Raw genomic sequence first — 27,871 nt, 5'->3', positions numbered from 1 at the left:
GTGCTGGCTCAGGTAGTAAATCGCCATCAACTGTGATTGGAAAGGGGAGGTTAGCAAGAAGATGGTGGCTGGCAAGCGTGGATTGCAGTTAGGACGGTAGGTTGCGGACAGTGTGGCTCCTGCTTCCTGTGTCTCCAACTCAGCCGCCAGCAAGAATATAGTGGTATGACTCCCCTATGTATGGCTCCGTGGATATTCCTTTTTGTCCTCACCCTCTCCTGCGTTCTTATGTGGGGAGTGGGATGAGAAATCCCGCATGTGACCCTGCATGACACCAATAAAAAAAAGTTTAATATAAGTTATGCATATACATTTTTTGGCACCTCTGGGGTGTGTGTGTGTGTGTGTGTGTGTGTGTGTGTGTGTGTGTGTGTAAAATGATGACTTAAATACCATTAGAAATCTCAACATTTCCATAAAATGTTTGAAAAAGGACAAATGTTACATTAATTTAGATTCTTCTTAAACCTTTAGTAATAGAAAGTCAAGTCTATAATGAGAAAATATACAGTTTTAGCTGAGGATGTATTCTTCAGTTCTTCCTGGTTGAATGCAATATAAATTAATTGTTTTTGGCGAAGTTTCAGTTGGCAAAGGCAGATTGCTCCCAGAACCTGTGTTGGATCCTTCTGTTTCACACAAGGGCATTTACAGAAGGCAATCAGTGCAATCATTGTTTCCATATGTCCCTTGATTCTTGTGATTTTATGGGTAAATCACAGCAGGTGGGTGGATGAAATATTTCCGTCCTAATTTAGTTATGCCTGAATGTGTATAGCCATTACAACTGCTGTTGTCAACAACTTCTTGGTAATTTTCCTCCTATATAGTGAATATGCATTCTAACATTTTTATCTTAGCATGTGTAAAAGTTTATATTTTTAAAAGACCGCCATATAGTTTTTCTAAAAGCTTATTAGTTCATGTTAGTTAGCACAGCAGTGAAGGTGTTTTATTAATGTTCATCTGCAACATGGTGTGGGGACAGAGGCCCAGAGAGCAGTTTCCAGGCTCTCGACCTCATGTGGGGAGGTGCTGGCTCAGTTATTAGATGGCCATCCACTGTAATCAGACAGCCATCCGCTTACCGGTTAGCCATTAGCCACTAATACAACTGTCGTGGCTACGCTAGGGGATTGGTTGTTTGGCAGAGAAGAGGACTGTGGATTGCAGCTAGCAAGTGCGGTTAGCAAGCGGATTACTGTTAGAAAGTATGTGTCGTGCAGGAGACCCTGCTCGCTGCGCCATTTGTCGTGCAGGAGACCCTGCTCGCTGCGCCATTTGTCATTCAGGGAGGCCCGCAGGGTCTCTGCTCCCGCTCCCCATACAAGAACGCAGGATATGGTGAGGCCAAAAAGGAACACCCACGGAGCCATAGGTAGGGGAGTCATACCACTATATTCTCTCTGGCGGCACTATACTCTCAATGGAGGCTGGATTCACACTGTCCGCAAACCGCCATCCACACTTGCCAGCCCAGCCGCCATCTTCTTACTAGCCCCCATTCTTCCTCCTCTTCTCTCTCCCCCTCTGCTAGCGTAGCCACAGCAGTTATATTAGTGGCCAATGGCTCACTGGTTACAGCGGATGGCCAACTAGCCACAGCTGATGGCCATGCAATCACAGTTGATGGCCATTTACTACCTGAGCCAGCACCTTTCCACGTGAGGCCGAGAGCCTGGAAGCTGCTTTTTGGGGTTTGGCCCCACAGTATGGATTGTGGCTAGCAAGTGGGGTTAGCAAGCATGGATGGCAGATTGTGGATCGTGTGGCTCCTGTTTCCTGTGTCTCCAACCCAGCTGCCATCAAGAATATAGTGGTATGACTCCCTTATTTATGGCTACATTGTTGTTCCTTTTTGGCCTCACCATATCCTGCATTCCTGCACGGAGAGCGGGAGCTGAGACCCTGCATTACATATGGCAAATAGACTGAGGTAGCTGACAGAAGTATCGTCTCTCTTAGCTCCAGAAACATGTCACATTCAAGGATTATTACAAATCATTATTTTTAGTCTGAGAGTGGTCCCGTTATACCAATGAAGGTTACATTAAAACCTAGTTAACTGGTCATACACACAGGTACAACTGATTAAGGACTAAATAACTGACTCTAAAGGAGGATCTGTCACCTGAAGAAATCTCTAGATATTGATGTTATTCTCACATATAGATCTCAACTGCACACCGAATCACGTAAGGCATCAGATTCCTGGGCATTTGGCTGATTTGTTCTATGAATTTTTTGACATCTAATTAGAAGATCAAAGCTCCTATAGTTCTGGACAATTAATTTACTAAATATCCAAATTTAGTATAAATTAAATAATATAATTAATGATGCAATTCCTATCCACTAACTCAGAATACAGTTCATTATTAAAATATTATGTCTTACTCTGACAGATGGTTCCACAAACTACATGGACATCTATTTAATAACATCAACAACAATAATTATTCTGTCTTAAATTTGAAAAAGATGTTCCCATTTTGAAATACTTTCATATGCATTCATATTTGATCCATCACAACAATATTGTGAGATGGATGGAGCTGAGGAGGGTTTTGTGCTCATTTATATATTTTTAATTAAATTTATTGGGGGTGACAATAGTTAGTATAATAACATAGGTTTCAAGTATACTATGTTCATTTTTTGTCTGAGTAGGCTGTGACCCAGTAATGTTCTGACATGTTTAAATTCATTTGTCTTGTGAGTGACAGAAAGATAGCCTTGTTCCTCTAAATTCCAATCCAGTGTTTTAATTAATAAAGTTACTCAGTTTATCAGTAGATATAGAAGATTCTGTTGAAACTAGAACAGAATTAGTTATCTCACTTTAAAGCTTTGAAAAGCTTAGTCTTTTGATCTGCAGCATAGCTATCCCCCTAAACTTGTGATGATGGAAAAATTGAAATCAAAGATTGTGGGGGCGGAGCCCCAGAGAGTAGTTTCCAGGCTCTCGGCCTCACATAGACAGGTGCTGGCTCAGGTAGTAAATGGCCAACTGTGATTGCATGGCCATCAGCTGTGGCTAGTTGGCCGTCAGCTGTAACCAGTGAGCCATTGGCCACAATATAACTGCTGTGGCTACGGAGAGGAGGAAGGGAGAGAAAGAGAGAGAAGAAAGATGGCGGTTTGAGAGAAGAGAGAGAGAGAATGGGGCTGGCAAGAAGATGGCGGCTGGGCTGGCAAGCGTGGATGGCGGTTTGCGGACAGTGTGTATCCAGCCTCCAGTGAGAGTATAGTGCCGCCAGAGAGAATAAAGTGGTATGACTCCCCTACCTATGGCTCCGTGGGTGTTCCTTTTTGGCCTCACCATATCCTGCGTTCTTGTATGGGGAGCGGGACCAGAGACCCCGCAGGCCGTCCCGCACGACAAATGGCGCAGCGAGCAGGGTCTCCCACATGACAAAGATAAAAAAAGGAAAATTGTTTATCTCGTTCTTTCTAGTTTGCCTTCATAGATGAGCTTAGATACACAATTCAGTTGTTCTGACAGAAGAAATAACCATTTCATTGTTCCTAATGAGCCTCTTTCCTTATATTGTAAGAAGAGGAGGTGAATAGGTTCTTTGATACTGGTGGCACTTGATAAGCACTCAAAATATCAAGAAATAGTAACAAAACATAATCTATTTAAACCTTTGTTAGGCTAAGCACTTTGAATTTCTAATTTCTTGTACCATGATTAGAACTGTGGATTATTCATGATACATAGAATCTATATTAATTATTTTTACATCTGTGTCAATATAGTAATAAAAAGGGAGTATAAAATCTAATGTACTTAATATATAAAGTCCTTAGTGATATGTGACCGTACTGAAATACTTGGTGTTGGGAGCTACATAATGTAATAAATAACAGCTCAGAATCTGGAGCTAAACTCTGTGGATTCAAATCTCTGTTTTATCACTACCGTGTTTCCCTGAGAATAAGACCGGGTCTTATATTAATTTTTGCTCCAAAAGATGCATTAGGGCTTATGTTCAGGGGATGTCATCCTGAAAAATCATGCTAGGGCTTATTTTCCAGTTGGGTGTTATTTTCGAGGAAACACGGTAACTTATTGACTGTGGGTAACTTACCTGACCTCTCTGTACTTCAGTTTTGTCATCTGTGAGACTTACTTTATAGAGCACCTTTGAGGATTTTTCTGAGTATTGGGAGTGCATATAGAGCCTGCAACATAGGAAGTACTATCAAAGTGTTAACAGTAAAATTTTTTTTAACTACATTATGTACTGTTTATACTTTCAAATAATTTTTTTTTTACTAATATAACCTGTCATTTTAGGCTAAAAAAAGGTCATAATCCTTCCAAAGAATCAGATAATTGGAATATTTAAGTTGATTAAGTTTTATGTGTTAAGACAGAATCTTCAAATTTCCATCAGCCAACCTAGTGACAAAAATAATAGGATCAAGTAACTATTACATATTAGATTGAGGACTAGATTGGGAAATGCAGATTAATGTTCAATCTCCTTGTTTCAGTTACATATTACAACATAACAAATTACCCCCCAAAATGTAGGTGACTTAAAAGTATTATATCTCATAAATCTATGGATCAATTATTTGAAACAGACACAGCAGGGACAGCTCATCTCTGCTCCACAATTTCTGAGACCTCAGCTGGGATGATAGAAAATAGGCAAAGAAGTGTAAAATATTTCAGGAATAATTTTTATGTTGATTACATGAAATGATAATATACTGCATATAAGGGTTAATTTAAATACGTTACTAAAGTTCATTTCACCTGTTTCAAAAAAAAGAAAATAGGCAAAGGGCTGCAACACCTGGGACAGGCGGTGTATCGTCATCTCTACATCATTTCCTCTTGCTCCTCCTTCCCCTCTCCTCCCCCACCTTACCACTTCTCTCTCCAAGGCTGCTCCACATGGTTTTCTTGGGCTTCTGCATAACTTGACAATCTCGTCATGCTTCTGGAATTGCAATGCAGAGCTCCAAGACAAAAGTGGAAACTGCACCAATTTGCAATCCCACCAACAGTATACAAGTGTTCCCTTATATCTGAATTCTCGCCAACACTTGTTGTTTGCTTATTTATTGATGATAACCATTCTAACAAGAGTGAGGTGATATCTCATTGTGGTTTTAATTTGCATTTCTCTCATAATTAGTGATGTTGAGCATCTTTTCATATGTCTACTAGCCATCTGTGTGTTCTCTTTGGAGAAATGTCTATTCAGATTCTCTGCCAATTTTTTAATTGGTTTCTTTGTTATTGTTGTTTTCACGTTAAGTTATATGAGTCCTTTATAAATTTTGGATATTAACCCTTATCGGATATATCATTTGCTAATATCCTCTCCCATTCAGTAAGATATTTTTATCTATGGTTGCCTTTGCTGTGCGAAAAGATTTTAGTTTGATATAGTCCCATTTGTTTATTTTTTTGTTTATTTTTTTCCCCTTTCCCAAGGAGATATATACAGAAAAATATTACTAAGAGCAATGTCAAAGAGTTTACTGCCTATGTTTTCTTCTAGGAATTTTATAGTTTTGGGTGTTACATTTAAGGCTTTAATCCATTTTGAGTTTATTCTTGTATATGGTATAAGAAAGTGATCAGGTTTCATTCTTTTGCATGTGTCTGTCCAGTTTTTCTAACACCATTTATTGAAGAGATTGTCTTTACCCTGTTTTATATGCTTGCCTAATGTATGATACATTAGTTGATCATACATCTGTGAATTTATTTCTGAACTCTCTATTCTCTTCCATTGATCTATATGTTCATTTTTATGCCAGTACCATGCTGTTTTGATTATTATGGCCTTGTAGTATAGTTTGATATCAGGTAGCATGATACCTCCAACATAGTCCCACTTCCCCAAAAAGAGGGGTATCACTTATAAAGAAGGTTTAAAATCTCTCTCCAACTATGTTCCTTAAAAATTAAGTGACGCATTGTATCTTTGTAGGTCAATCTTAACAGATATCTTTGTTTTGATTTTGAACAAAATAAACATACCTATCATGAGATCACAATTAAGACCCATAAAAAATATTAAAAATATTAACATTCCCCCATGGTGACAAAATACATTTAAATAAGAAAGATAAAAATGGAAAAGAAATCTTCAGAAAGTGTTTTTGTTTTTTGTGGGGTTTTTTTGTTTACTGTTCTGAATGAGGCTAAGGAATTCTTATGCTTGTGCATTTCAGTAAATTTCTGATTTCTTTTCAATGCAAGAAGCAGCTCTTACATAACCATATTTTGTGGCTGATTTGGACAAATGTAAGTCTTGATATTCACAAATGATACCATTTTTCAGTGAAGACTTTTCTACAAAACAGTTTCTCATATTTTACTGGCATTCTCACTGTAGTGAAATTCTACCCATCTTACCTTCCTTATTATTCAAATTAAATTATTTAAATTTAATTTTTAACACATATTCCACAATTAGGTAGAATTAATCAAAGCAATACATATATGTATTCTTTCTAGTTTATGCCACTTCATTCAGCTATATTATTCTAATGATTTAACTTTGAAAACACTCAGTTGATACTTTGAGTACCATTTATATTTGAGAAGTCGGCATGTGTGTATAAATGTTTCCAAAGATACTTAATGTGTTTTCTTTTCTCAGTGGATGTTATTGATGACTTATCCTAATCTTTATCCTAAAAGTTGTTTTAACTAACTTTATGTAGCTATTTTACTTGACCTAGACTACGCATATCAGCAAGAATTTGCAAACTTCTCTAAAAATGTTTAGTTTAAACTAAGTGTAATCCTTAAATAGTCTTGATTATGATTATGATTTTATTCATTTTCTCCATTTTAAATAACATAATGTATCCATCCTAAATATTCCAATAAATAGGAATTCCTTAAATGGTTTGTTCTTTGCTATGTATATTTCCTCCTTTTTCTATCTGTATGTTATTATTATTGTTACCAAATTTACACATGGTTTTAAAATTCATATAAATTATTAAAGAAACTTTAAGAATGAATGACAAACTTACAGTTGTTTGTCTATGATATACTTTTAAGAAAATTATTAAGGAATTTTGGGTTGGAGATACTTTCTTCAGGATCAGTATCAAGCTTTAAACATTTAATTTTTATTTGAACACCATTATAAGTATTTATAGAGCCCAGAATAAAAATTTATATCCCATCTATACCTAGGTAGGTTACAAGAACACAGATGGGAAAGTAAAAAACTGAATAAATATTAAGACATATGTATTAAAAGATATTTCAGCACAAATCTGAGGGGTTTTTTTAAGCATACTGTTTTGTAAAATATTTTTTGGCAAGTAAAATCTTGGGTGTTCTCCACAATGTTCCTAAGAAAATACTGACATAATATTATTGCATTTTGATTACAGAAGTACTAAAGGCCAGCCAAACAATTTTTCTCATCTCGCATTTGAATTGTCACTAATACTGCAAACTAATTTTAAATTGCTATAACAATATAACTATATAACTATATAACTATATAACTATATATATATATAATTTAAATATAATAACTATTATATATATAATTTAAAAACTAATAGAGCAACTAATTTATTAATTTATTTACTCAATCATTTGGCTAATACATTGTGAGGGCCTACAATATGCTAGCCACACTGCATTAAGCAGTGGGAACAGGCAAGCAAAAGACATACAACACCTTTAAAACGACTTGTCACAGCATCTGCAGCATTACCTTAAGGCACAAGCCTATCACTGTCCTGGATTAAATGTACTGCTTATTGATAATAGCTCCTAAAAGAAAGAGATAATACTATCTTCTACATTTTCTAGAGCCTGTAATAGGGTTTTACACATTATTTTGTGTGTGTTTTTTCTTAAATCAGGCCTGATCCTTTGAGATGGTGTAACCTATTCAGTTTTCATAGGTGAACTGACTAAAATTAGGATTCTATTGATTTCAACCTATCATCTGTATTTTCTAAAGGTCACACTGTGATAATTTAGCCATTTTCCTTAACAGTAAATTTAACTGTTATTTCAAGCAGTTAATTATCTACACATGTTATCTGTTTTCTGAAAATCAATTATGAATGCCTAATTCCAGATTAATATTCTTTTATCATCAGGTTTACCTTCATACCATTTCCTACTATTGCTCAACATTTAATATTTGAGGAATGCATTTAATTTTCATTTTAGGTGAAACAAGATACACATCAGAAGGAATGTAAGAAAAAAATTCATGAATACGTTTCAGAGTGATTTACTGTTATTTCTTATTTTGGATTACTGGGGATAATCAAGAGTTGATTGTAGTAAAATTATAGCCATGGTGTACTAAATGACACTTCTCCAAAACAGTGCAGTCAGAAAGTAGTTGTATACTGAGAATATCTGCTTCTACATTTTTCTTCCTTATGCATAATTTGTCATTTTGTCACAGCAGTAGCCAATTTTCACCTAAGAAAAATATTTCAGAATACCCTACCTACTAGCTTTGAACAACCTGCCAACTAGCTTCTTAACCCTGTCTGCCCCCAAATTAGAAATTCCATCTATGTACTTAAATGAGTGTGAGTAAAGAAAGCAACTCTCTTGGTTACCAGCAACAGAACCCAACTCTGATAATTAACGTGCCACAACGTAAAAACCAAGGCAAAACAGAACATCCCAGCCTCAGGAAGGCAACAACCAGGAAAGATGAGTTTATTCAACTTCAGTGTAGTTTCTCTTCCTGTATCTCTTCTCTTCATTATGAATTCAGTCTCATTGGTGAAGAAATATATAATCGTTCTAGCTTGCTTTTATCTCTGAGGCAATCAGCGTTGTTGGGAGCTAGCCCCATTTTCCCCTGATGGTAGTGTTAACTTAGATCTGGACACAGGAGAATCAGTGTGAGCTAGAAGCCATTCCAGTCTGTGCTCCTGCATCGGAGCAGCAGTTTTAGTAGTCCAGCTCCTGATAATATGTGGCCAGAGCTGCACCAGATGTGCCCTATGTTAAATGATCTAAGTATTTATTTGGCTATCAATCAATAGGCATTTATTAAACAGTATGCATCCAGCAAGTCATTTATGTCCATTTTTAATTTGTATTATTTTCTCAGGAATCTATAGTTTCAGTCCCCTAGCCAGTAGAACAAGAGCTTTATCATTGGCTTAAATTAAGACATTGCTTTAAAAAAAATGATTGTAGCAGTGCAATGCTAATTTTTAGTAGCACTTTCATATATTCCTGATTATTTTAACTTGGTATGACTTAAAAGGATAAAGAAAAATCCAACAATCTTTTAATCTGTCCTCTTAGTTGTCTTCTGTGAAAAAAACCATACAGAGTACCTTCATACATCAGAAATCCTAGAGGAATCTCCTGGACTTTATCAAACAAATTCTATTCCCAGCCCTGAATGAAAGTATTTCATGTTCCATGTAAGATTGGGTGAGTTATAAGCCCATTGTATTGCCTAGAATCTATCTATATGATGTAATAACAAAAGAGAATACAATTAAAAGCAGAATGATTGGATATGTTAACCTTAATAGAAAATAATTTTATCTTTGAAATAACTACTTAAAATCTTTGGTGCTGGGAATTGTTTCCACCATTGAGGAACTATTTATATAAAAGTATTTTAATTCCATCAAATCTATACGGTTCACAGGCTCACTTAAATTTAAAGTTGTTTCTAGTGATTAGATGGTGAAGAACATAAAGTATGAAATAAATGACTTTGCCTCAAAGTCTAATCTATAAACTTATTTTCCCTTGGCATAGCTTCCTAAATTGAGCATAGTGAAAAAAACACAACTTGAATAGAAGCCACTGACTAGTTATATGACTTGCTGTGGTATATTACTTATTCTTTCTGGACTGGTTTTATCATATGCTAAGTGAGAATAAAAATATTACCAGTTCTTCCTGCTTCACAAGATTATTTTAAATACTACAAAAAGAATGTATGTGAAAACACCTCGTAACTTGTAAAGCATCATGTAAATCATGTCATTACCTTATGATTACTGATATTTCTTTAGATATGTGTCTGTAGAAAAAAAGACAGCAACTTAATTTTTAACTACATATATAATCCAATTAATTTAATTTAAAAAATATAAAACAAAGAGGTAACATTTTATAGAAATCCTACTGGTACCAAGGACTATAAGAGAAAGTAAACTAGCTGAAAGATGGCTGCTTTGTGGACCTATTGAATCTACTTCCGTAACTGACAATGGTAATCCCAAGAGAGTGAGATGAGGAGTGATGAGAATGCGTCACGGCAAGAGAGGAGACTTGTATTTCTCACATAAAAATATAGAATTTAATTGCTTAGGTAGATCTTTGGTGATTATGTAAACAAAATCTACTAGAGTGTCCTAGAATCTTATACGTAGTGAGCATTTAATGAATGTCTGTGAAATAAGTGAATTTTCTATGTGGGTAAGCCAAAGTCTTGAAGGTGACTTAGCAAGGTACATAACAGAAGAACCAAGATCAAGCCAAAGACAGGAGAACTCCAACCCAGAATTCTCTACATGCTACCTTCTGTTGATATAGGCCATGTTACCTCTGATTGTAGAAAGAAGCAACCATAAGGACTGGACACCTGAGCCTTTCTTTTCACTAAGTTATAAGTTTCACCAAGTTTCAGATTAAATGCTAACAGTGTCCAGACTCTATTAAGAGCATCTCTTTTAGTTACTATGAAGAGTTGATACTTACAGAGATAAAGCTAGATTCAGAATTTTAGGTAAATGAAAAATTCAATGTGACATTAAGATTAAATTCCCAGAAAAGCTTTGATTTTTATCAACCAGGAAGGAACAATTGAATTTAAGTTGCAGGATCTCCCCATAGGAAGAGAATCATAAGAAAAGGTCAACATCTCTAGACAACAATACATGCATCTCCTGTTTGACAGTGCCCTGTATTCATACTATTTAGTTCTGAACTATTTTTTTTTAAATGTGGATGACCTATGTAACTTTACTAACAATTGTCACCCCAATAAACTTTAATTTTATATATATATAAAAGTATATATATATACTTTTGTATCCATATATATGTATATGTATATATATATATGGATACAAATATATAAAATAGGAATTATACATGTATTTACTTTAGGAAATAACAGATATAACAATATATTAAAGTGCATTACTACTAAATGTTTTCTCCCACAATTTAGTGCCATTATCCATGTTTCTCCAAGGAGAAGTAGTAAAAGCTGTTTCACTTTCAGCCAACAAGCATTAATGCAGAAGACTGTGAGTGCCTTCAGCAATGAGCATCTATAACGTGGGCGGAACTAGAGGGTATCATGCTCCCTCTAATAAAATAAGTCAGACAGAGAAAGACAAATGCCATATGATCTCACTTATATGTGGAATCTAAAGAGCAGAATAAATGAACAAACAAAACAGAAACAGACTCATAGCTACAGAGAACAAATTGATCGTTACCAGATGGGAGGGGGTTTGGGGGACAGGGTGAAAAAAGTGAAGGGATTAAGAAATACAAATTGTCAGTGACAAAATAGTCATGGGGATGTAAAGTAGGGAATAGGGTCAATAATATTGTAATACCTATGTATGGTGCCAAGTGGGTACCAGACTTATAGGGGAGATCACTTTGTAAGTCATATAAATGTCTAACCACTATGCTGTACACCTGAAACTAATATTGAGGACAACTGTAATTGAAAAAAAAAAAAAAATCTTGCACAATGAAGGAAATCAGTGGCCCATCCAGGCTAAGATTTCATATTTGGAGGGAGGAGGGGTGTCAGCATGCTCAAATGGGGAGAGCCTAGCCCAGCTCTTGCAGCATGCCCTCCCCCCAGTGCATGTTCAACCCCAGTAAAAAAAAAAAAAAAAAATTGTATATTTGAAAAGATATACAGTTCACCCTGGAACAACTTGGGGGTTTGAGGATCTGACTCTCAGAAAGTTGAAAATCCTTGTTTACCCTTCTACTCCGCAAAACTTAACTACAGCCTTTCCTTGGTAAACAAGGACGATTGGTTCCAGGACCCTGTGGATACCAAAAAGGGATACTCAAGTTCCTTTTACAAAATGGAATTGGACAATGGCAACAGTGAGCCCTCCATATCTGAGGATTTCCAAATGCAGACTGAAAATACTGTTTTCAGTCCATGGTTGGGTGAATCTGTGATGCGGAAACCCAGTCACGTGAAGGCCAACTGTACATTTACCGAAAAAAAATTGAGTGTAAGTGTACCTGTGCAATTTAAACTCATGTTATTCAAGGGTCAACTCTACTGACAATTAGTGAGTTAAACATGAAACATAAGAAGTTAGAAGACAACATAATTAATGCAAAGAACATATAAAGAAGAAAAAATAATTTATTATAAGAGCAGAAATCAAATGTAGTAGAAAGCAAAGAAAGAATTAGATAAAGCCAAATGTCGATTCAAACTTCTGGAAAACTTGATAAAGAAAAATAAATAAAATACAAAAATAAACAATATTAGGAATGAAGAGAGGATTTTACTATGGCTATAGCAAAGATGAAAAATCTGTAAGAGCGTTTTATAATCAATACAGTGTGTTCCCTAGCAAAGTTGAAGGTGTGAGTGCCATACAACTAGCAAGTCCATTGGCACAAGTTCCAGAAAGACTCACAAACCCTATTCAAGCATGTTCAGAATTCAGCCTGCCAGCATGAATGAGGAGATCTGTGTGGCTCTGTGGCAAAGCATAGCTTCTGCCTGCTGACAGCTACTTGGAATTAGAGTTGATGTGTCAGCAGAAAGGCAATTAGCCAAAATTCAGGGACAACAGTGCCCTATGCCTGTCATGGATAAGTGCTCATTTGATTTCCGAAGAGCTTGGAAACACCAGGAGTAGAGAGGGCTGCTACATACTGGAAGGAGGGACTTCCATGATTGGTGCTTTCTGAGCCCTCCTTCTCGACATGCTCAGCGGTGGCAAGATGTAAGACAAGGCAGCAGCCACCACACCACTGTTATTTAGGTTGAGGAACTGTGTAAGCACTTCCTACCTGAGGATTTTTAGTCCAAGGATGTAGCTATAGATATACTTGTGTATGTTACAGCAGAAATGCAAAACGCTGTTTGCAGAAGGTTTCCTTTGCTCCCTGTAACTTTACTGAGCAAGAAATTATTAGTTAGCTTTATTTTGGTGAATCAATGAAGACATAATATGTAATTATTATGGTGCCATTCTAAGAGTAAATTTTTGAGACTATATTCACTCTTTGAGAATAGGACTAATTTCTTTTCTCAGGCTTTAAAATTCTTCTCTCAGTCATCATTGTGTATTGTGAAACAGCACTCAAAATGCACCATAAGTTTTATTACGTTGCAAAAAATTCTGTGAGAGGTGGAATATTCTCTTGTATGTGAGATTGAACAATCCAAAAGGTTTAGCGCATTTCTACCAGAAACAATATCATCTCTTCTAGTAGCACACATTATTTTCACACAAGTCCCCTAATTATAAAGGACTTGATCATAGAAAGCTCCTTCTTTTAGCCCTTAACAGATGACTCTTACTGTCAATGAGTTTATAGACTTTATTTCCTTGGATTCAATGCCAGGTGGATATTTATTTACTTTCTAACCTCAAAACTACCTAGAAATAAATATAAGTTGCAATTTGTTTGTTTTAGCTTTTTAATTTGAAATTTGCTGTTATTAACTCATTTTTTCTTTGTACTTTATGTTTAATAAACAATTCTATTATTGGGAATATAGATGGCAAATTCAGTGCCTCAGCTAGACACTGAATAACCATGTAGCATATAAAAAAAATGTAGCAAATAAGGCCATAAAGATTAAAAATGGTCCTTAAGGATTTTTTTTCTCAAAAATAGCTTAAGGGAAATAATTTTCATAGTTCTAAATCTTAAAGCATCACAAGAAAATAAATGCAATTCAACACATTCTACATATGTGTAGATTTTTGTAACTTCATTTGTTAGTTTGGAAGCTCTCCTGAACAACAGAAATTTTTAGGCAAAGGCTAAATGAAATCTTGTTGGAAATTTTCTAGGTAGAATTTAAGCATTAAATGAGTGATTCAGTTAATGACCTTGAAAGCCACTTCCATCCCTAGAATCTCTATCTGTAGATTTATAGTGAGAATAGTGGATAATTACCTGAAGGATCTCATGGCCTAATTTGACCTATGAATTTAGAAGAGTTATTCATGCAAAGAAAATATTTTGCACATTCCCTATTAAAATATCATTATAAAGCTATTGAACAATAACACTACAAAAACAGTGTTAAATTTAATATCATATCACCAGCATATTGTTGATAGTCACTTGTATGCACAGGTAAAATGAACTATCCTGTTCTGAAGTGGTAAGCAACAGAGCCCACTTAAAAGACCCTGGCAATGTAATCAAATGAAGATGGGGATGTATTGGATTGAGTGGGAGGGCTTAATCCAATATGAATGGTGTCCTTATAAGAAGAGGAGAATACATAGAAACATAGGGGAAATGTCATATGACTATGGAGGCAGAGATCATAGTGATGTTTCTTCGAGCCAAGGAATGCCAAGAATTGCTGGCAACACTGGACACTAAGAGAAAAGATACGGTGCTAACATCTTGATTCCAGACTTCTAGTCTCCAGAAATGTGAGAGACTTCAGTTCTGTTGTTTTGTGTGACCCATTTGGTGGTAGTCTGTTATGGTAGCCCTAGGAAACTGATATCTCATGATGATACCAAGGAAGAACGTGAGGAAGAATGGGTCCGTTTAATGTTTTGGATGGTCTGAGGAAAAAGCAGTCACTTCTATAGAGGGCTCATGGTATATTGAGAGAAGTTTCATGGGTGAGCCCTGGATCTTGAGGTTTAGCAAGGTTTGAACATCTAAGATGGCAAGAAAGAATAAATTATACATTTAGGAGTTAGTATAAGCAAAGGCATAGAACACGAATAGAACATGGGTTACGTCCAGGGAGAATTAGGTGCTTTTGTTTTACTAGAGCATTTTGTGATTGCAAAAAGTAGCGGAAGATGAGACTGGAAAAGGAGACTGGGATTACACCATGGAGGGAAGACCTTCACTAGCAGAACCAGAAGACCTATCACCATTTACTCAATAGAGAGAATCGGAGAGTAGAAGGTAACAAAAGTATGTGTGCGTTGGGAAGACTGATCTGACAGTACTCTATTGAGCAAAGATTCTCAAGCTTGAGTGTGCACCAGAATCCCCTGGAGGACTTGTTATAACAAGGATTACTGGACTCCATCCTTAGACTTTTTCATTCAGTGACACTTGGGTAGGGCCCAAGAATTTGAATTTCTAGCAGGTTTTCAGGTGATACTGATGCTAGTAGTCAAGGAAGCACCCTTTGAGGACCACTGGTGTAGAGAGGTGGGAATTTAAAAAGACAAGAGGCCATTGCCCTTTGAAGCTTAATGAGATGAACAGACAAAAGATAAACATGAGCTGGAGGAGTGTCAATAGGCATGAAGATGAGGCAAAAGGTTTCCACCAGGTAGGTCTTGGTATCTCTTCAAATATACAGGCTTAGGGGAGAGAAGAGGCAATAGTTATTGCGATTCCAAATCCTTGACTCTGAGAAGTTATTATAATGTTTTCTGTTTCTTGTGTGTTAATCTTACTATTCTCACCAAATGAAAAACTCCCTGAGGATAGCGACTATATCATTTGGCAAGTTTATAAAAAACAAAACAAAACAAAACAAAACAAAAAAAAAACCCTTTGTATTTGGTATAATAATTACTAACATTTATCCAATGTATAGTAAATGCCAGGCACTTTGCATAGATTACCTATTTTAAATTTCATCACCGATCTGTGAGTTAGGTATCACTGTTTGTTTTATACAGGAAGAAATTGAAACTAAGAGAGGCTGAGGTGGCACAATAACTAAGGGACTTAACCAGGATTTGAACCAGTTTGCCTGATATCAGAGGCAACATGCTAATCTCTACATTATGGCACCTCATTGGAGAAGAACTAGGTGCTTAATAGATGCTAGATTATTATATCTACTTATATGACAACACATAATCATAGAGGAAAATTAGATGATACAGTTAATTATAAAAACCTAAATTCACTACACAGTGATAGGTACTGTCAACGTGTTAGTATATATCTTTTCAAATTTCTAAGTCTGTATTTATACATATATGGATCACACAATACTGTTTATGCTGTTTTATAATTCTTTAGAAAATTAACAATACCATGAGCAATTTCTTTGTCAATAAATATACTCTTAAAACATCCAAAAAAAAAAAAAAAAAAAAAAAGACCCTGCCTGACAAACTAGATCATTCAGTTGATGCAGCAAATGCATGTGCAAAGATTTTTTTTATCATTTTATGCCTTCCGTTGACTCACCTTGAGTTGCTACAACGGGGAATCACTGAGTTTTAGAACAAAGCAATTGATTCGAGATAAAAGATTTAAAACTTTAAAAACCAATTAATTTATTTTTCCTTTCACCCACAGGTCTACCCACGGATAGCGCCGGCATTTTGGCACTACCTTGGGGTAGAAGTGAGTAGTGGATACTTGAATTCTCCCACCTTTGCTCTATGCTCTCTGCTGGTGTGGTCTGATCCGATGTGCCCATTTTGCTTAAGCTGTAGCTGCCATTCTGTGTACACGTGCTCTCACACCACCACCATTCCTCAGAGTGGGATGAGAAATCCAAATCACCAAAAATACAAGTTCAGTTTATATAAAACTAATCATCTGTCTTAATAAATTTCCAAATCAAGGCCATATCATCTGCATCCATCCTAATGATAAATAACTAAATGCCAAATTATGGGAGATCATGCCCTCACCTCCTTTAAATCAATACTTTTGATATTCTGAGCATAATTCCTCAGCTTAACTTTGGAATGTCTCTCAGAACAAGTAGAATAACTCTGCTTCATTTCCATTCTCTTCTTTTCTGTCCCTAGGAGCATGAGCAGCTCACCTATTCCTCCACGAGGTCCAAAGCCCCCAGTGTCATCATCACAGGTCTCAAGCCAGCAACCAAGTACATATTTCATATCCGAGTAAGGACTACAACAGGATACAGTGGCTACAGTCAGAAGTTTGAATTTGAAACAGGAGATGAAAGTAAGTTTCACACAGGATATAAAATAAGGTGTTAATCAAATACCGTTCCAATAGTTAAAACTCTAATGTCCTGATAGTTAAAAATCCAATGTCCCAAAATTACAATAGTCTTATCAAACAGGACTCTGTAAATAAGCTTACAGTCATTTCAGTTAATAATCTGGTGTTATCATTAAATACTTCCATGAAGTACGTTGCACTACTACAATTGTAATGTAGCCCAAATGTGTCTGCTTATGCAGGATTCATCACTTACGCTGTGACACGGAGAGCCTCATGAGTGGTGTGAGCCTGATTGTTCACCAGTGTTGGCATCATAATAAGATATTAATGAAAACTTGGAAGAGAATAAAGCTGTGAGCAAATTATTTTAACAGTTCAAAATTGTGCAGCTTTGGCTTGTTGTCTCATTTACATCAATAAAAACAGTGGTCAAGAGACAGGCTCCACTGAAATGCAAATTTTAACTTTAAATATAGATTCATGGGCTTAATTAGAAACTCAAATTAATTCTATAGCCTCAACGCATTGAAAACCAAAATGGGAGGTGAAGGGAGGGATGTGTTCCAACATCATATAATACAGGCTTGAAAATGCCTTACTCATTCTAAACCCAACCCCACCATTGAGTTCTTTTTTTGGGGTTCCATCTCATGCTATCTTTGTAAGGATCATATGGGAGGCTTTTGCAATGTTCTTAATTAGAAAAGTGTCCAAATATATAATTGTAATAAAATTCTGTTCCCATCATTGATAAAATATCTATAGTTTATAAGAAATCAATAATAGAAAATTAATTATAAAACCCTTTATGAATAATGGCAATAACAGCTACCATTTGTTGAGCCTGTAATAAATGCCAGAAATGATGTGAAGTATTTACATGTATGCATAATATCTCCTTTAAACCTATCAACATTCAATGAGACAAGTATTATTTTCCTAATTTTGCTTGTGAGAAAACAAAAGCCTAGGAAGTTGAGCCATTTATCCAGATTAAGGCAGCTGGTAAGAAGCTAAGCTAAAATTTGATGGCTGTCATCTGTAGTCTTAACTATTCCATCATCCTGCCAAGTCCTTTCAACTGAATTGTTATAAATGCTAATAGTGAGACCACTAAATAGGCAAGTTTTTCTCCCATTTATCACTTCCTCAAAGTGAACCTACTTGGGTTTCAAATTCTGTGACAGAACGAGTGTTTTGTTTGTTGTTTTTACGTTGATGAACAATATTGATCATTAAGAACTTTTTTGTTACAATTATATCTAATGAAAAAGTGAAAAGATACTGACATATTTAACTAGGAAGGAACACAGCTTAGGGAGAGAGAGTAAACTCATGAATAAAAAGGATACTTATAACCTGGATGTTTAATATCAGTGATAATCATTTATAATCCTGCTGGAGACTTGTCTTTTCAAGCCAGAGATGAAATTATTGAGGCAGAGTGTAATTATCACAAAACATAACTCCATAATCATAAACAATATTAAAATATCCAAAGAAGCATTCCTGCTATATATCCTGTTGACTATGTTTTTTTTTTTTTTTTTTTTTGTTTTTTTTTTTTTTTTTCTGACCAAAAAGCCAAGAGTGTAGTTCAAGGCAAGTTTGGTTCAGGAAAAAGTTACATCATTTTCTTTTTAAGGCTGTATTTATTCCATCTCTGCATCACAGTTCTTTTACTTTATTTCACAAATGATGAAATTCACCTAACTTTTTAAAAGTATGATATTTTGTGTTTTATATCATCAAGTTAGAAATGCACTCTCAGAGAAAGTCATAGGGCTAAATCTAGGTAAGTCATTTGTGTTCATCTGGGATTTCTGGACAAAGCTATCTAGGGTAGTGAGAAAACAATAACTTCTTACCTAAGTATGAATAATTTGATTTTGTTATAACTCTAAATTTCAACTCGTATTTTCAGGCCTAGAATTTTTTCAGATGTTACATAGAAGAAAAGTACTTTGAAATTCCTTAGCAGAAAGATCCAGTACTCGCCAATGACCCAGTACAATATTTATTCATTTGGCAAAAAATGTGTAGGACTCTTAATATGTGCCATAGTCTGAGAGAGCGTCTTGGGATAACAACGATAATAGCTGCAGCCTTTGTCTTCACGTAATTTATAGCCTAGATTTGTGGGAGGAAAATGAAAATTTGAATAAAAAACACAATATTGGATGACATGTACAACCATAAAGGTATGCAAAAGGAACTGTGAGAACATAGAAAAGAGGCCTAATTCAGCTCGAAATGGTTCATGAAAGGTTTCTAGAGGATGAGCAGTGGGGACTCATTCTTGAAAGTGGGTCAGTAAAGGAATAGCAAAAGCCCTGAGACTTGAGACAGTATGAAAAACTAAAAAAGAACAAATAATTTGGCATGGCTCCAGGGAGGAGACAAGAGAGGAAAAATGGTGGGAGCTAGAGGCGAAGAATTATCCAGGGACCACGATGAAGGCTCTCTTCTGGCCATTTTACGGAGATCGGGCTTAGGAAGATGTTGGGGATCCATAGGACGATTTTAATTAGAGTGTCATGGACCAGAAACATGTGTAAGGCTCCATGCTCAGTAATTTATACAAATTATTCTTTTAATTCTGACAAGATTATATGTCTTTTTAGAAATGTGAGTAGCTTTACCAAAATCTGACAACCAATGAGTGAAGGTGCAGGATTAGAACCCTCGAATGTCATCAGCAGACAGCAAAAAGCCACGTTCTGAATTACTGATTTGTAACTGTCATAAAAGGGACTCTATTAGACCCTTGAAGAGACAAAATGTCTGAGAAGAATCTGAAAGATATGTTTGTCTAAACCTGGAGTTTGGGTACACAGAATGACTCCCAAGTCAATTTATAGCCTAAAGGAAAGTCATGCAAAGGATCATTTTTTATCTGGTTAGGTTTAAATTGCATTTTCAAAGCATGCTGTTTACAACCCAAAGAGAATTTCAATGAGTAATGTCATCGTAGGATATGGATAGGTTTACTATAAATTCAGGAATATAATGCTATGAATCCCAATCTACAGCATCAGTCTTTCTCTCTTCATACCCTCCTCGCTCATCCTTAAATTTTTATAGCTTTTGTTTCTCAAGTAATGTCTGAACTATTGTAATGTCAACTTTATTATTGTCATCTCTTGTGTATTCTGTTTAATTAAGTAACTTTAGATGCATGCATAGAGATGGGGTGTGAGGGGAGGAGAGATTAGGTACTCTATCATATGATGGCCTGGTTCAAATTACTTAAGTAAACAAAATGAAGTAGTTTAAAATTTAATTCTATTTAGCCATATCTATGTTATTCTTCAGCTTAGTTTACTAACAACCTATTAGACAATAATATAAAATATGAAATAATTTATTTTCAAATTCATAATGTTCTTAATCAACTACTTGTGCTCTACAGAACAATCATAGTGACCTCTCTTGCTCTTCCAGACCAGTGCTTGGATATTTTTCCAGCGTCTGAATATGCTAGTGGAAGCAAATATAAAGATTACTAATTATGACTGGTATTATTATAAAAGAGCCACTTTAGAGTTATTGGTTTCCTCTCTGCCTAAGTCTAGAACAACCTCATTACATAAGTATATATGGAGATAGATACAGGTAGGTAGGTAGGTAGACAGGCAGGTAGGTAGTTAGATGTTCACACATATGTAGTCTCAGAAGACTTTCCTTTTGTGTTTTAATGCTGATTGATATTTCATATGTCTGCTAATCTTTCATAGGACTGAGTGTATAGCTAAATATTAGGTCCACAAATAGTATTCCTTGAATGCCTATCGTGTACTGGCTATTTTATTAAATACTCTAATTGATTCCCCTCACTTTCTTACAATAGACTTAACAAAATCACAATAAACTACAGAATCAGTAGTAAGAAAATAAGAATACATAAATATTCTCTGTGGATCTTCTTGAAAGAAATCCAAGACAGGTGTTAGTTAGAAGCTGTCTGATATAAGAATTTTCTCAGAATTAAAATTCATATTATGCCTCAAAATATCAAACACAAACACACATATACACATTAAGTACAGGTCTTTTTGGCATATATGGATGAAACAACAGGAAATGTTTTTAAAGATTTTTATTAATATATATTTAATGTACAATATTATATTAGTTTCAGGTGTACACAATAGTTATTCAACATTTATATACCTAAAGAAGTGATCACTTAAGTCCAGCAACCATCTGACACCGTGCTATGCTATCACAATATTATTGACAATATTTTCCAGGCTGTGTATTACATCCCCATGACTTATTTGCTTTATACCTGGAAATTTCAACCGCTTATTCCCCTTCACATTCCCCCCCTTTTTAATTTTTTTCAATTACAATTGACATTCAATATTTATATTAATTTCAGTTATACAGCATACTGATTAGATATTTATATGATTTAAGAAGTGATCCCCCTGACTAGTCTAGTACCCACCTGCACTATACATAGTTATTACCATATTATTAACTATATCCCCTATGCTTTACTTTATATCCCTGTGACTATTTTGTAACCTCCAATTTGTACTTCTTCTTGCCTTTACCATTTTCACGTTGTCCCCCAACCCCCTTCCCATCTATCAATCCCATAAATCTAGTACCCATCTGATACCATACAGAGTTATTACAATTTTATTAACTATATTCCTCTGCTATACTCTTTGGCATTTTAATTATGATGTGTCTTGGTGTAGGCCTCTTTGAGTTCGTTTTGTTTGGGACTCTCTGCACTTCCTGGGCTTATATATCTATTCCCTTCACCAGGTTAGGGAAGTTTTCAGTTATTATTTCTTCAAATAGTTTTTTAATTCCTTGCTCTCTCATTTCTCCTTCTGGTAACCCTGTGATGCAAATGTTGTCATGCCTGATGTTGTGCCAGAGGTCTCTTAAACTACCCTCATTTTTTTTATTCTTTTTCCGTTTTGCTGTTTCAATTGGATGTTTTCTGCTACCTTATCTTCTATATTGCCGTTTAGATCCTCTGCTTCATCTAATCTACTATTGATTCCCTCTAATGCATTCTTCCAGTTATTGTATTCTTTATTTCTGACTGGTGTTTTTTCTGCTTCCTTATCTCTTGAAGTTCTCCCTGAGATCACTGAGCATCCTTATAACCAGTGTTTGGAACTCTGCATCTGGTAGATTGTTTGTCTCCATTTTGTTTTTGTTTTTTTTTACTGGAGCTTTGTTCTGTTCTTTTATTTAGGACATGTTTCTTTGTCTCCCCATTTGGCTGCCTCCCTGTGTTTGCTTCTATGTACAGGTAGAGCTATTATATCTCCCAGTCTTAGTAGAGTGGCCTTATGTAGTAGGCGTGCTGTGGACCCTGTGGTATGGCCTCTTTGGTCACCTGAGCCGGGTGTTTCAGGTGTGTCCCTTGTGTGGGTTGTATGTGCTCTCCTGTTGTAGTTGAGACTTGATTGCTGTTGGCACATCAATAGGAGGGATTGACCCTCAAGATGATTGTTTGTAAAGACTAGTGATACTGCAGACTCAAAGGGGTCTGCTTGCCTGTGTGCATCTAAGCCAAAAGAAAACACGAGCAGGAGTTTGCAGCAAAGGAAGAGAGGTTTATTTAAGGAGTTGGCACCAAGCCCAGAGACACAGGTGAGCTAATGTTCTCAAAAACCTGGCTCCCTGATGGCTTCTAGTGACTAGGTTATATAAGGGAAAAATCATTAATCATGGTTACTATGGGAGCTGGGGTCATAGGCTCTACTGATTGGTCGGGGCTAAGGTAAGGGGCAATTGATCATGGCTGCAGGTCCTGGTGTCAGTCATTGTTCTGTCCAGTTCCCAGAGGACGCAGTTCTGAGGGTGTTTCTGCATTCAGTCTGGTTTCCAAGGGATACAGGATATGGTCCATGGTGCTGTTCAGCTTTCATGAGTCTGAAGCTGAAACATAACTGACTCCAAGATGTTGTCTTTGTTTGACTAAAACCTTATTCTAGTTTGAGGTTTTGTTATTATATCTTGGTCATGATTGATAAACATGAAGCTTTATTCTAAAATAAATTTGCTGTTTACCAGAACCTAATGTCCTAAGGACTTAATGATTAAAAGAAGTGGACATACAATATATGTACAGGTCGGAGGATCTGGGAAAAGAATGCAAGTGCGTCAAGGTTCTGTTAGGCTAAACAAAGCTAGCTTGGATTAAAGCATGTTAAAGAAATGAAGTTCATGTATAGTTATACTGGCTGTGACTACATTTGAGGAGCTGTTGTGCAAGGCCTGACCCTACAGTGCAGGATTCACTTTAGCAGGGCTCTGGTGCATGCCCAGTCTGCCCTTTGAGTGTGTCACCCTTGGAGATGGCCAGGTGATCCTCCTTCTGTCCCAGTTCAAAGCTGGACAGTGGGCTTGCCAGCCCCAGGGCCTCCTGGGAGGGGAACCACTGCAGGCCAAGTTCAGCTGCATTCTGTGTTTTACACTGGGCCACCTGGCATGAACCACAAAGGAATCCAGAGATGGCCACCACCTGTGCTTTGTTTGGAGGTGCCTTGAGAGGCCAAACCACAAACCAAGGCCATCTGTCACTAGTGCCAAGCTTAGGACTGCTCAGCCAGACACATGGAATATGCCAAAGCCAGATGCTGCTTGTTTGTGAACCTTTGAGAGACTTTAGGAAAGTGCACAGCATGAGCCAAGGCAAGACATCTATAGGGAAAAGCCACTGGAAGCAACTTGGGTGAACCTCAAACCTGGGTGGGGTGTGGTCTCAGATAATCAGGGTGGGACAGAGGAAAGGTGATAACCATTTTGATTAGCACTCAGATATAACATCTATGTGCTTGCATGCATCCACATGCAGGGTGGGGAAGGGCTCAACAAAGAAACAATGCCTACAGCCAGCTAATCACTAGCCAGGAGAATGCTGCCCCTCCAGCCCTCATCCTGAAGCTAGATGATTCAATTCCTCCCTAAAGGGTCACTGACCCTTTATGAGCAGCTGCCCCAGCACTGGAGCTCAGAGCAAGTGAGTCTGTCAGCAGGTTAATCCACACATGGGCCCTTTCGGGCTCTTTAAGAGGAGCAACTGGGAGTACAGCCACCCTCTGGCTCACTCAGTCACAATCTCCACTGGTTTTCATATTTAGAAGTAATGGAGACTTCTCTCCCTGGCATTGAAACCCTGGGCTGAGACCCCTCACTCCTCAGGAGGAGACCTCCGCAGCTGAGATATCCCTCCTGATGGGAACCAGCCCATTCCGCGTCTCTGCCCCTCCTGCCAATCTCCAGGTGGCTTCTTCTGTATGTCCATTGTTGTATGGCTTTGGTTCAGCTAGACTTCAGGTAATTCTCAATGATGATAGTTCCATGGCTTAGTAGTAAGTTTGTGATCCTGTGAGGACCCTTAACTCCACCATCTTGACCCTTAACTGCCTTGTAATTGTTATTTCTGTGGTTATTTTCTGGAGAAAATGTGCTTTCCAATGGAGAAAAAAATTGGAATTAAAAATTTATCTACATAACCAATAATAACATTCATATCCTTATACACTGTTTGAAAAATATTTGATTGGATGTTTAATAATTATTAAAATTACAACCCACATTACCCCCCCTTTCTTCCTCCTCCTCCCATGCCCCCAACACTCCTGTTCAAGCCATTGTTTCTCAGTCTAGTTGTGAAGGACACAGCTCCCTGGCCCATGCTGGTATTATGAGCCTTGTGCTCCACACAGCTGAGGCAGTTGGTCGCCAGTTGTCAGTCAGCCGCGCACAGCAGTTCACAGCAGCTCTTGCCAGCTACCAGCTGCTTACGCTGGCCACCGGCTTCTTCTGGCAGCACACGGTAGTTCATGGCAGCTTACACCAACCTCCAGCTGCTCACGGCAGCCCAGCTCCAGGGAGAGCTGTTGTTCCCAATCTTAGCTGTAGGGTGCAGCTCACTGGCCCATGTGGAAATCGAACCAGTGACCTCAGTGTTAGGAGCACGGTGCTCCAACCACCTGAACCACCAGGACGGCCCTGCACCCCACATTTTTAAAAAACAGATACAAATAAAAATGAGGAAGTCAAACATTTGTTTCTATTTAAAATACCACCAAGATTTATCTAATACGCAAATGTGTTTTACAGTAAGAGAAGATAATTTTGTGTGTACATTTTTAAAACCAAAATAAAATACATCCTGCTAGATTACAGCTAACTTGAACATGTTACTTAAACACTGGGAGAGAGCTTGCGACACTATCAAAAGGAGTAGAATCTATAGCTTAAAGTAATGTTTGATAAAGAAAACTGGAATTTCACAAGTAGTAAATTAGCAGTTTACCTCTTACATTGCCTTACTGGTTATCCAAGTGACCCTGGAGAAATACATTGCCAACAAATAAGCCATGCATTCCTTTTCTCTGAAAGATTAATTATACCCTAAGTTTTAACAACATGTAAATTTAGGTTTTCACCTGTAGGCTACATAGAGTATTTTGTGGCACAAAAGTTACATCTGTTAACATTTTGAAATGTATTACCTATCAAAAGCAGTAACTGTGGATTAGATTTATATCACATAAAATTTTAAAAAACACACAAAAATTATCATAATCAACATTAACTGAGCAAAATGTAAATTACTGAATCAATATTTCAAAATAGAATCTTATATCATGTCTTACATATTTATATAAAAACATGATATAGATACAAATAAATGAATTTAATCATGTAATTATTTTGAAAACATCCATAATATTTATCTATTTTTAATGATTTAATTTTTAAACAATTTGATTAATCTTAACAATTTATAGATGGGAAATGATCCTGAAAATTAAGGGGCAAGATTGCATCTCTAGTTCCTCTTCCCCAATCTATATTCTTTATGTCCCTGTTTGACTAATTGACTAATTGTTTTATACGCCACTTTGTACACTTAAAAACCCCAAATCATTGGGTATTTTCAACTGAATAAAATGTGAATTTCTCAACAAATATTCAATTCTCCCTCCAAAAATTGACATTGTCTGTGCCCTATCTCTTGTTAACATATACTCTGGGAAAAATGTATGGATGCCTCATACAAAAAGTTTTCTTAATCTTCATTTCTAAGCTTCTGTTATGACTTCTAACTGGAATGTTCAGAAACCTGTCACATCACAAATGGTTAGTCCAGCTCACATGCTGCCCCTCCTGAAGTGTTCTTGATCAGTCCAGCAAGAAATCATCACCCTTTCCTCAGGCTTCTAGAATGTTTTGTTCCGCTAGGGCTTAATTTTTTACCAAAGTGTTAGTAGCTCTTTGAGGTCAAGAACTATAGTCTGTTTATCTTTGTGTCTCAAAAGATTTCTTGCACATGATTAATTTCCAATATGCATTTAATCAAATAAATGAACATATCATTTTCAAGAGTCTAAAATATTAATGAATAGCATTTTGCCTACCAGTCTAAAAAGAAGAAATCAAGTATTAATATTTTTATTTGCCACAGATAAGCAATGTTGCTTGCTTTATTTTGGGTAATAATCTATAACTGGCTTGAGTCATGTAGAAAGCATTTCAATTACAAGTTCACTGTTAATTCTAAAATTTTATGCATTTTAGGTAAAGTTAAATGACTTTTTTTGTCATTTTTAATACATTATTCTCTTTAAACTTCTTTTTTTTTAAATCTCTATATTTGATCCAGCGTATTTATTGAAACACAAAACAATCTGTACTGCTTCACTTACTTAAGATGAAGTCAGCTGCATCATTAGTAACAGCAGCCAGACATTATGGGATGATTATTAATGGTGAAGCACGAAGCAGAAAGAGGACCAGCTGACCCTCGTGGAGTAATAAAAAAGTTAATTAATCAAGCAAGAGGCAGATTTCATATTTATGAGTCTACCCCGAGAGGACGAATTCCAGTATATAAAACTTTAATTTGAAATAATCTCCAATCAATAGCACACTTTCAAGTTGGCAGCCATAGCTATCTAAATGCAAACATCAGTAGAAAAGAAGAATTTTCTAACAGTTAGATGGTCCAAATGTAAATTAGCCTACCTTGTGAGATAAAGAAGGCCCCTCATAATAAGTTTTTGTTGTGAAGCTAGTTGGATTCTTTCGGCATGTCATAAGAGAAATCCCTGCTATGTTTTAGTACATTGTAAAGAAGTTTAATATAACTTCTAACATTGAGATTTCATAACAACAGATAATATTTATTGAGTTCTAATTCTGATTCAAGCACTATTCTTTTCTTTATGGCTACTTAGGCATTTAACAATCTTTGAAGTGGGTACTATTACCATGATCATTCTGTGAATCAGAAAACAGAAGGATGAAGAAGTTTAGTAACTTACCAGTTTCCCACAGCTAGGAAGTGTTGAAATGGGGTATATTATGGCATCAGGCCCTTTTTATGCTAATGCTCAGAAGCAGGACTGAGTTCTCTTTGGACCCATTCATTGTTTTTTATATTTCTTATTCAGCTTCGTCATTACTTCTGATTTTCTACATGATTATTTTTTATTCTTCCCTCCAATTCTTCATATTCCCTTAACTAAGTTATAGTTCTTCTTAGAATAATGAGTGTTTGAATATAAACATAGATTTTCAGAAGACTATAATTATTTATAAATGGCCATGCATTATGTTAGAGATAGAGAGCTCTAGCTATGTGTGTTGTAATGCAAATTTCTAGGTGGATATACACACAGTAGACCAAATGTAACACTCTAAAGGGGCAAAATAATGCAGTTAGTCTATCTTAAATGTGCATGGATTTGATTAAGAGGAACTATGTGC

The 27,871-nt window shown here is 36.3% G+C and overlaps 1 protein-coding gene across 1 annotated transcript in view; it reads left to right on the top strand.

Moving 5' to 3' along the window:
- The window catches only part of EPHA6 (EPH receptor A6), an 860,810-nt gene that overhangs the window by 549,185 nt on the left and 283,754 nt on the right, over positions 1–27,871 (top strand). Inside the window, 2 exon segments of the mRNA XM_088794040.1 lie at positions 16,487–16,534; positions 16,948–17,110. Coding sequence (XP_088650166.1) covers positions 16,487–16,534; positions 16,948–17,110 — 211 coding nt within the window.

This window comes from Rhinolophus sinicus, chromosome 17, assembly GCF_057876585.1.
Source record: "Rhinolophus sinicus isolate RSI-liver-muscle chromosome 17, RSI-T2T, whole genome shotgun sequence".
Lineage (NCBI taxonomy): Eukaryota > Metazoa > Chordata > Mammalia > Chiroptera > Rhinolophidae > Rhinolophus > Rhinolophus sinicus.
The sequence above is the reverse complement of the archived record's forward strand: the minus strand, read 5'-3'. Positions and strand labels throughout refer to the sequence as shown.